Below are 12297 nucleotides of genomic sequence, written 5' to 3' on the forward strand. Positions count from 1 at the left end.
TAAGATAGAAGATTAATTATACAAACATTCCATTTGCTACAAAAGATTATTCCTTTCTTTTAAAAAAAGCTTAACATTTAGCTATAAATGAAGAGTCCATTTTTTTTAAAAAAAAGACCAAAGTTACTTCTACATAAAACACTAAAACTATATTTTCCTCGTTACTGTCTCAAAATATTCCCAGTTTAAACTAAAATCCAGAGGTTACCTCATAATGTGGAAGTTTTTATAGGTTGTTACCAGCCCTCTGACCCCAGGAAGGTGAATTCTTGTAACTATTCATGGATTTTTCTTTCCAAATGTCTCCCTCAGTAGCTCATTTAAAGAAAGAGTTTATTAAAGGTTTTTATACAGGAACACAGGCTACAGAGAAATCAAATTCACAAATGGGTTTTGGTGAATAACTACCAGGGAAAATGAGACTGAAACAAAAGATGTAACACTCTGCCTTAAAAGAGCTTACTATCTAATTGGAAAAATAAAAATACTATACATGAAAAACAAAAAAACAAAAATACCTGAGAATAAACAAGTGCTTAGTGATACTGATTATAATGCAAACACTTATATCACTATGTTAGGTACTACTCTAAATACATTCATCCTTAATCCTTACAGTAACCCTATGAGGTAGATACAGTTATTATCCCTATTTTACTGATGAGGAAACTAAGGCACAAGGCGGTCAATTAACTAGCCCAAGGTCACAGAGTAGTAAATGGCAGAGCCAGAATCTAAAAGTGTAGATTCTAAACCCATGTCTGGTTCTCGACTTCATGCTCTGAACCACTATGCTGTATTTTACCTCTTATTTACTACGTGGTCCAACAGTGAGTACAAGTAAAGAGCTCAGAAAAACAGGAGAACGGTTTGAATGTGAACAGTAAAGAAAGGGCTTTGAGGAGGGGGGGACTCATCTGGGCTTTAAGGCAGGGGTCTCCAACCTCTGGGCCATGGGCCAGTACAGGTTCGTGGCCTGTTACAGCTGGAGGTGAGTAGCAGGAGAATAAGCATCATGGCCTGAGCTCCACCTTCTGTCAGATGAGCGGCAGCATTAGATGCTCACAGGAGCTCGAACCCTATTGTGAACTGCGCGTGCAAGGGATCTAGGTTGTGTGCTCCTTATGAGAATCTAATGCCTGATGATCTGAGATGGAATAGTTTCAACCCAACACATCCCCTGCTCCCCATGTCCTTGGAAAAATTGTCTAGAATGAAACAGGTCTCTGTGCCAAAGGTTGGGGGCTGCTGCTTTAAAGGACATACAGGAGAAGGAGGACTTTCCTAGCAATAAGAAGAGTGCCAAGGAGGGTATGACAATACAATATTTAAAAGACTTTGAAGAATCTAACCAAAGAGCTTGTGCTAAGGTGTAAAAGTAAGTACTGTTGGAAATATGACTGATCAAGTAACAGAGGCTTAAAAGCCAGACAACAGGGCTTGGACTGACTGAGGTAGATAACAGGGAGTCATTTCAGATTCGAGCATGGCTGGAACTACAGTTCTATTTTTCTATCAGTGGTATTCAGGGTCCACTAGAAGAAGGAAAGACTAGAGGCAGACCATACATGAAGCAGTTGTAATTATCCAACAGTAGGATGAAAAGACCCTGAATGAGGGAAGTCATATGGAAAGGGAAAGGAAATGACAATTAAGATAGCTATTCTGAAAGATCTAATACAAATTAATAAGAAACTTGTATCAAAGATGACAATACAGTTTTCAGCCCAAAGCAATAATGGAAATGATTCTTTTGACAAAAATTTAAAAGGTGGAACTAAAAATGCTAGAGAGACAAAAATGACACTTCACATGTTAGACATATTGGGCTAGAGTAGATTTCCTTTGGACAGCTGAAAATACTAGAACAAAACAGCGTTAATTAACTGTTGGTGACTGGAGAAATTTTGCATGTTGGTATCAATGCTAATTTTTTTAAGATACTAATCTGCCAAGTTTCAAGGACAGACAAATCACCTATCAGTTTCCCAATTCTAGGACTCTGTGATCTATCGCCTTCAAATATTAGAGGAGGACCAAAACCTAAGGGTTAAGTTTCAAAGAAACTGGGTAAGTTAGGGTATTAAATCTATTTGACTATATCATTCTTGAAGCTGAGTACTATGCACAATATTTCAATAACACCTAACCATTTATAAATGGGTTCAATGGAAGAATGTTTTTACCTCCACCCTCAATACATGAAGTATTTCCTCCTGGGAAGAATTCACTCTATCTTGTTATTTTCACTCTACTATTTAAATAAATAAACATATAAATGTATGTTTATAAGCAAAAACAAAAACAAAAAAATCACATTTCTAAACTTTCCCTTTGAGTGTTATTAAACTAGTTGAAGAATTAAGTCTCTCTGCTGGTTTCTTGCTTTTTTAAAAAAATAAAATTAAAAAGAATTAAGGATTGGCCAGGCACAGTGGCTCACGCCTTTAATTCCAGCACTTTGGGAGGCTGAGGCGAAAGGATCACTTGAGCCTAGGAGTTTCTGAGACCAGCCTGGGCAACATAGTAAGACCGCCCCCTACACCCCCCACAAAATAATTTAAAAGTTAGCCAAGCATGGTGGCATACGTCTGTAGTCTCAGCTACTCAGGAGACTAAGGTGGGAGGATCACTTGAACCTGGGAGGCCGAGGCTGCAGTGAGCCATGATCATGCCACTGCACTCCAACCTGGTTGACAGAGCAAGACCCTATCTCAGGGGAAAAAAAAAATTAAGGATTAAGAAAAACAACATCTGACAAAAGACTAATATCCAGAATCTACAAAGTACTCAAACAAAACAGCAAGAAAAAAACAATCCCATCAAAAAGTGAGTTAAGGACATGAATAGACAATTCTCAAAAAAAGATATACCAACAAGATAGGCCAACGAGCAGATCGAAAAATGCTCAACATCACTAAATATCAGGTAAATGCAAATCAAAACTACAATGCGATGCCACCTCACTCTTGCAAGAATGGCCATAATCAAAAAATTTAAAAATAACAGATGTTGGCATAGATGCAGTGAAAAGGGAACACTTTTACACTACTGGTGGCAATGTAAAGTAGTACAACCACTACGGAAAACAGTATGGAGATTCCTTAAAGAACTAAAAGTAGATCTACCGTTTGATCCAGCAATCCCACTACTAGGTATTAACCCAGAAGAAAAGAAGTCATTATACGAAAAAGATACTTGCACACACGTTTGTAGCAGCACAATTCACAATTGCAAAAATATTGAAGCAGCTCAAATACCTATCAACTAATGAGCGGATAAAGAAAATGTGGTGTGTATGTATATATACATATACATATATGTATACATGCACATATATGTACATATACGTATACATATATGTATACATGCACATATATGTACATATACGTATACATATATGTATACATGCACATATATGTACATATACGTATACATATATGTATACATGCACATATATGTACATATACGTATACATATATGTATACATGCACATATATGTACATATACGTATACATATATGTATACATGCACATATATGTACATATACGTATACATATATGTATACATGCACATATATGTACATATACGTATACATATATGTATACATGCACATATATGTACATATACGTATACATATGTGTATACATGCACATATATGTACATATACGTATACATATGTGTATACATGCACATATATGTACATATACGTATACATATGTGTATACATGCACATATATGTACATATACGTATACATATGTGTATACATGCACATATATGTACATATACGTATACATATATGTATACATGCACATATATGTACATATACGTATACATATATGTATACATGCACATATATGTACATATACGTATACATATATGTATACATGCACATATATGTACATATACGTATACATATATGTATACATGCACATATATGTACATATACGTATACATATATGTATACATGCACATATATGTACATATACGTATACATATATGTATACATGCACATATATGTACATATACGTATACATATACATATGTGTATATATACATACACATACACAAACACATACATACATATATACACCATGGAATACTACTCAGCCATTAAAGAGAAATAATTACATTCACAGCAACCTGGATAAAACTGGAGACTATTATTCTAAGTGAAGTAACTCAAGAATGGAAAACCTAACATCGTATGTTCTCAGTCACATGTGGGAGCTAAGCTATGAGGATGTAAAGGCATAAGAATGATACACTGGACTATGGGGACTGGGGAAAAGGGTGGTGGGTAGCGAGGGATAAAAGACTACACACTGGGTACAGTGTACACTGCTCGGGTGATGGGTCCACCAAAATTTCAGAAATCACCACTAACGTCCTTATTCATGTAATCAAACACCATCTGTTCCCCCAACACCTATTCAAATTAAAAAAATAATAAAAGAAAAACAATTTTTTCCATACAAAATGTGGCTTCCAGATCCTTAATTAAGTAGGAAAGTCACAGCCTTTTATGTTCCCTTTCTGTTAAATAACACAATAAACAAAAATACAAGTTCAATACCTTAATTAAAAAATACATAGGTTTCAACTTAACCTGATTATATTATTCTACAAAAACTTAACTTGAGAGCCAAGTTACTCTAATATGGTCAAAAGCTATCAGGTTTTCTGAAGTTAGTGAGACATCTAGTGGTAAATACAAAGTGGCTAGAGAACTTTCTGCATTTTAAAAAATTTCTCGGCCAGGCACAGCGGCGTACGCCTGTAATGCCAGCACTTTGGGAGGCCGAAGTGGGCGGATCACGAGGTCAGGAGATCGAGACCATCCTGGCTAACACGCTGAAACCCCATCTCTACTAAAAATACAAAAAATTAGCCGGGTGTGGTAGCACATGCCTGTATTCCCAGCTACTTGGGAGGCTGAGGCAGGAGAATCGCTTGAACATGGGAGGTGGAGGCTGCAGTGAGCCGAGATCGCGCCACTGCACTCCAGCCTGGGTGTCACAGACAGACTCTGTCTCAAGGGAAAAAAAATTTTTTTTTCTCAATTCTCCATTATTTCTGAGGCATATAAAACAGCTAAAGCTCAAAAACCTCCTTACTACACAAATGCACTTGAAAAGCTGCAAATAATAATAAAATAACATTTTCAAGTCAAAAGTGTGTTACCTTCCAAAGAAAACAGCTTTATTTTCAATTGGGCCAAGAAAAAAAAAAAAAAAATTTAACCAACTCATCTTGGTTCTAAATGACTTCAGTTTGGCCCCCTATAAAATACCTTAACACATTACCTTACACAGAAATCTTTTTTTAAATGTTGCAGAAGAACAAATCTGACAGTAATGAAAACACTCCTTTTCATATAAAAAGCACACATAAAACAGATAACGAAGGCAGGGCACAGTGGCTCAAGCCTGTAATCCCAGCACTTTGGGAGGCCGAGGCAGGAGGATCACGAGGTCAGGAGTTTGAGACCAGCCTGGCCAACATGGTGAAACCCCGTCTCTATTAAAAATACAAAAATTACCTGGGTGTGGTGGCACATGCCTATAATCCCAGCTACTCAGGAGTCTGAGGCAGGAGACTTGCTTGAACCCAGGAGGCAGAGGTTGCAGTGAACCAAGATCACCACTGCACTCCAGCCTGGGGACAGAGCAAGACTCCATCAGAAAAACAAAAAAAAAAAAACAAAAAAACAAAAAACAGATAATGAATAAATGGGTAAATACATGATAAAGTTAATGGTAGAATCTAGATGGTGGATCTTTACTATAAAATTCTTTTATCTGTTGCTTTATGTTTGAAATTTTTCCTGCTAAAATTCTGGGGGAAAGGAGAAGTGACTTATTTTTAAAAGCCAATAAGCTTGAAAACAGTTCAAAAACATGAGTTAATAAAACTTCTCTCAACAAGGATAGCACCCAGTAAACAGTATTATCTCACATACAAATTACTCTACAAAAGACAACACATGGCAGTGTATTTTTTCCTGCAATGAAAAGTATATATCTATTTCATCACCCTATAGTCATACTTGGTATTAAAATTTGCTTTTCTCATTCAATATAATTTTAATTGAATCACAAGCAAAAATTTAACTATATTTTACTATTAATAACTGCACTGATCAACAAACACACATTCATTTATATTTAATTGAAGAATTTAGAAATTACTGTCTCTGAAATTAACGTGGGCCACCCTTAACAGGTCAAAAATCTCTGTAAGTATACATGTAAATCTACCACAGAATGGACCTGGTACCTTGGCCAGTGTGAACCTGGGAGGTAACTTCCATCCCTGGCTAACTCCCCTCTGAAGCCCTACTGTTCCTGTTTCCCTTTCCAGGCCATCAAGAGTCTCCCATTCTAAGTTTTAAAGATAATCACACTGTTTCCCCTAATCTTATCCCTAAAGCAAGTTCACACTCTTAGAATTTTTATCAATTTTTACTGCCTACACCAATGAAAAAGGGAAAAGATTTCCTTCTTTCTTTCACTTACAATTTAAGGACAAAGATCATATAAGGGGTAACAATCAGCTCTCTAAGGTTTATAAAACATTAAAATATGATTCCTCTAGATTTCCTAGGAAAAATTAGGTAAGGATATCTGGATATTTTATTAGAGAAGCTGTGTCCTGTGACTCTAGAGGAAGGAAATTTGAAAAGGAAAGCTGGGAGACAAAACTGAAGATTTTATCTTCAAAACCGGAGCGGATGTCTTAGAGGCTACAGAAGCAGCTGTAACAGTGCTCCTCTCAGCTGGGTGCGGTGGCTCATGCCTATAATCCCAGCACTTTGGGAGGCCAAGGCAGGAGGATCACAAGGTCAGGAGTTCGAGACCAGCCTGACCAACATGGTGAAATCCCGTCTCTACTAGTAAATACAAAAATTAGCCAGGCGTGTTGGCGTGCACCTGTAATCCCAGCTACTCAGGAGGCTGAGGCAGGAGAATCGCTTGAACCCGAGAGGTGGAGTTGGCAGTGAGCTGAGATCACACCACTGCACTCCAGCCTAGGTGACAGAGTGAGACTTCGTCTTAAAAAAAAAAAAAAAAAAAAAAAAAAAAAGTGCTCCTCTTACTTCCCTTTTTTTCCTTGTGTAACCCTATGTGCCACTTTTCAGGCCCACTAGGACAAATCCTACCTTAGATCAACCTTATCGAAGGTTAAAAAAAAAAAAAAAGTACACCTCAGTTAGTAGCAACAGGATGAGGTAGGAAGTGAGCAGCAACCTCAGAGACAACAGTGATTGGCGGTAACAGGGAGAGATGGGGAGTTCTGTGGCCACTGGGACCTTCTACTGTGACAAGCTTCTGGGGAGAAGGCACATGGTACATAAATTTAAACTGCTTATAATTTTCGTCCTATGTTCCAAATTATCCTATTTGCTTTCTTATGTAAGCAGAAAGATAACCATAAATATTTATAACTATATAGTTTTATAAGATGTTATTTTATAAACTTTAATTAAGTTCTGCTCTAGAAAAACTCAAAATAATAAAATTTCAAGTGGAATGAAATTAAGTGTAATTTTAAATTATGCTGGCCAGGCACAGTGGCTCACACCTGTAATCCCAGCACTTTGTGAGGCTGAGGTAGGAGGATCACTTGAGGCCAGGAGTTTGAGACCAGCCTGTGCAACACAGCAAGACCCTGTCTCTACAAAGAATAGTAAATAAATAAATAAATTAGCTGGGCATGGTGAAGTGTGCCTGCAGTCCACCTACTCAGGAGGGTGAGGTAGGAGGATCCCTTGAGCCTAGGAGTTTGAGGCTGCAGTGAGCAATGACTATGCCACTGTACTATAGCCTGGGTGACAGGGCAAGATTCTGTCTCTAAAAAGAAAATATATATATATATATATATAGCTCATTTCTTTTAATCAAACCCCTAAAAATCATCTACTATCACATGAAATCAAACAGCACACATAGCCTGTGACTTGAATTTAAAAATTTAATGAATCGTCTCTATTCTAATTTCAAATATTTTACATACAAAGTGTTGTTGGCTGGAGAAGCTTTTTGTTTTGTTTTTTTACTAAAAATTGTATCATCTTTAAGCAATAATTTAGAGGTACAACAGAATAAAGATTGTTAATATACATGCTGGGTACTTCCCAATCCCCTCTCACAAAACTTAGTACTAAATAAAGCCAGAAAAAAAAAAAATCACAACAGACTGGTAAATATAATGCACATATGGGAACCAAACATCTGCTTTGGAATCTGAGACGTAAGAGCATCTAGGATCAAGTGTGGCAGAGATTTCTTTCCTACACTCTGGAAATTCCAAGCAGGCTCAACGACTTTTCTACCTTCCAATGAATCCTGAATGAATACAGTTTCCTATGAAATTTTCAAAAGGAAAAAAGTGTTCACAAAATAACCTCTTAAACCTTTCCTAGGATTCTAGCAGTATGCACACCTTCAATATACATTACACACATCTGCATCTACATACCTGCATATACACACATTCTCACAAATACATGGGAGAGGTTAAAAGGAAAGGGCTAAGGCTAAAAAGCACAAAACCTTCTAAAAAAAATATGATGCCAAATGGCTCTGAACCAAAGCATTCATAATAAAATAACACTGACGATATTTCTGAATAGAGGAACCCCTAAACCAGAGAACTCTGAAAATCCTGTTCCCAAAGATCTACATACAATACACAAGATTTAAAGTTAATTTACTTACGGAAAAAATCCTTTTTCACCAGGTTTTTTGCACAGAGTACTGTAAAAAAAAAAAAAAAAAATACATGGGAAAAATTAAAATGTTAAGAGTGTACTGTTACATTTTAAAACACTGAAAACAGCAGTGAATAGTTAAACCCTAACTATAGCAAGGTATGAAACATGATCACAAACTTTCAAACTAGCAAACAAAAGACAGTTGAACCAGTGGTTGCAACTTTAGCAATGATCACCAGTAATAACTGAGGGCAAGAAAGTTTACAAATCTGATATTCTAATAATAAGATAGAAATTCAATTCCTATCTTCTATCAAGATTTATTCTCTGAGAAACTCAGTGGCAATGGGAAAAATAGTTCAAAGGAGATATGTAAAGTAAGGTTGCTATATCTATTTTAAGGATGAAATAATTGTATACTGAAGAGGAACATAAATAAAGCTTTCCTGATATAGATGATTTTTTTTTTTTAAATAACATTCTGTTCTCCATCTAAATGTCACAGAAACTTCATAGGAGAAATCAAATTACCTTATCCTAAATAGTCAGTTAAATGACAAGATATGTCTACTATATCTTTAAAGAATTTAAAGTTAATATATTAAAACTAGGTATCCCAAATCCACATTTTCCAAGTTACTATACATTAAATTACTTACATGGATGGATGCACAACCTTGTGAACATACTAAAAACTACGGAATTGCCCACTTTAAAAAGGATAAATTTTGGCCGGGTGCAGTGGCTCACACCTGTAATCCCAGCACTTTGGGAGGCTGAGGTGGGCGGATCACGAGGTCAGGAGTTCGAGACTAGCCTGGCCAATATGGTGACACCTCGTCTCTACTAAAAATACAAAAAATTAGCTGGGCGTGGTGGTGTGCGCCTGTAGTCCCAGCTACTCGGGAGACTGAGGCAGAAGAGTCAGTTGAACCCGGGAGGCAGAGGCTGCAGTGAGCCAAGGCTACACTGCACTCTAGCCTGGGCTACAGAGCAAGACTCTTTCTCAAAAAAAAAAAAAAAAGGAAAAAAAAGGATAGATTTTATAGTATATGAGTTACATATCAATTTTAAAATTACTGCTTACAGGCTGGGCACGGTGGCTCATGTCTATAATCCCAGCAGTTTGGGAGGCCAAGGTGGGTGGATCGCTTGAGGTCAGGAGTTTGAGACCAGCCTGGTTAACATGGTGAAACTGTGTCTCTATTAAAAATACAAAAATTAGCTGGGTGTGGTGGCGCACGCTTGTAATCCCAGCTACTCAGGAGGCTGAGGTGCAAGAATCACTTGAACCTGGGAGGTGGAGGTTGCAGTGAGCCAAGATTGCACCACTGTACTCCAGCCTGGGCGACAGAGTAAGACTCTGTCTCAAATAAACAAATAAATAAATAAGCAAGCAAGCAAGCTTATAGAGTCATAAACTTAAAACTTCTTTAACCCAAAATTGATACAAGAGAAAGAAAAACACCAATTTTCATATATGTAAATTTTAGTTTATAAAATACCTATGAATGTAATGTTTGGTATTTCTATCCACTTCTACTAACAGTTTAAATGAATTACAGTTACTGGAAGTTTAGTGTATAAAAGCTCATTTGACATAAACTTGGGAATGAATCTAAATAAATATAACTAATCACTGTAAGGGTTCACACAAAAAAACCTTTTGAAGACAGATGTCATCAGTAAATAAATAAAATTATTAAGTAAGCACAAGACACTGATATACTAGGCAGAGTCCCTTAGGCCATGTCTTAAGAGTTTTGTTTTTAAAAATATAAAAACTCAATTGATCACGAAAACTAGGGCCATAACTAAGAATAACAAATCACAAACTTGATTTAGAAGAACTCCTCCCAAACTTTTGTCATAATATAAATTGAATGGAATATTTAGGATCAATACACATGTAACACAAAAAAAATCTAAATTACAATCTTCCGTTTTAATGAGGTAATGATGATTTTTTTAAACAAACCACTATCCTATGATTCATGAAGTGAAATGATTTCACATCTGACTTCGGAGAAAGAGAAAACATGAGATCTCCTCCAACACACTGCCACTAAACCTACATATTCCTTCTTTTTTTCCTTCCTTCCACTGACAATGTCTACTCTCCTCTCTAAGACTATCCTCTATCTCATATCCAAAACACCATTTTCTTGGGGATCTTCACAGCTGTTACACATATCCTCTATCTTGCCCCCTTTTCTAACTACTTTGTCAGCATTTAAACATACTCAAGTCTTACCCAAGCCTCCCTTCAGCCATCATCTACCTTTTCCCCCTCATAATGAAACTTCTTCAAAGAAAATAAATGTGCAAAAATCACAAGCTTTCCTATACACCAATAACAGACAAACAGAGCCAATTGCTACAGAGACAATAAAATACCTAGGAATACAATTTACAAGAGATGTGAAGGACCTCTTCAAGGAGAACTACAAACCACTGCTCAAGGAAATAAAAGAGGACACAAATAAATGGGAAAACATTCCATGCTCATGGATAGGAAGAATGAATATCATGAAAATGGCCATACTGCCCAAAGTAATTTATAGATTTAATGCTATCCCCATCAAGCTACCACTGACTCTCTTCACAGAATTGGGAAAAAACTACTTTAAATTTCATATGGAACCAAAAAAGAGCCCTCATTGCCAATACAATCCTAAGCAAAAAGAACAAAGCTGGAGGCATCACACCACCTGACTTCAAACTATACTACAAGGCTACAGTAACAAAAACAGCATGGTACTGGTACCAAAACAAATATATAGACCAATGGAACAGAACAGAGGCCTCAGAAATAACACCACACATCTACAACCATCTGATCTTTGACAAACCTGACAAAAACAAGCAATGGGGGCAAGATTCCCTACGTAATAAATGGTGTTGGGAAAACTGGCTAGCCATATGCAGAAAACTGAAACTGGACTCCTTCCTTACACCTTATACAAAAATTAACTCAAGATGGATTAAAGACTTAAACGTTAAGACCTAAAATCATAAAAACCCTAGAAGAAAACCTAGGCAATACCATTCAGGACATAGGCATGGGCAAAGACTTCACGACTAAAACAAAAGCAATGGCAACAAAAGCCAAAATAGACAAATGGGATCCAATTAAACTAAAGAGCTTCTGCACAGCAAAAGAAACTCATCAGAGTGAACAGGCAACCTACAGAATGGGAGAAAAAAATTGCAATCCATCTGACGAAGGGCTAATATCCAAAATCTACAAACAACTTAAATTTACACACACACACAAAAAAAAAAAACAACCCAAACAACCCCATCAAAAAGTGGGCAAAGGATATGAAGAGACACATCTCAAAAGAAGACATTCATGCAGCAAACAAACATGAGAAAAAGCTCATCGTCACTGGTCATTAGAGAAATGCAAATCAAAACCACAATGAGATACCATCTCACGCCAGTGAGAATGGCGATCATTAAAAAGTCAGGAAACAACAGATGCTGGAGAGGATGTGGAGAAACAGGAACGCTTTTACACTGTTGGTGAGAGTGTAAATTAGTTCAACCATTGTGGAAGACAGTGTGGCGATTCCTC

General features: G+C 36.7%; 1 protein-coding gene across 3 annotated transcripts in view; it reads right to left on the minus strand.

Moving 5' to 3' along the window:
* Nucleotides 1-12297, minus strand: part of SMURF2 (SMAD specific E3 ubiquitin protein ligase 2) — a 120937-nt gene that overhangs the window by 58545 nt on the left and 50095 nt on the right. For 2 of the 3 annotated variants that reach the window (XR_004055134.1, XM_030923964.1), the window contains exon 2: nucleotides 8722-8760. The exons of the other annotated variant lie outside the window; for it this stretch is intronic. Coding sequence is in view for 1 of the 2 variants with exons in the window: in XM_030923964.1 (XP_030779824.1) it covers nucleotides 8722-8760 (39 nt within the window). In the remaining variant the exon portion in view is untranslated. The remainder of the gene's footprint in view (nucleotides 1-8721; nucleotides 8761-12297) is intronic. 3 annotated transcript variants of the gene reach the window in all.

Source organism: Rhinopithecus roxellana, chromosome 19, assembly GCF_007565055.1.
Source record: "Rhinopithecus roxellana isolate Shanxi Qingling chromosome 19, ASM756505v1, whole genome shotgun sequence".
NCBI lineage: Eukaryota > Metazoa > Chordata > Mammalia > Primates > Cercopithecidae > Rhinopithecus > Rhinopithecus roxellana.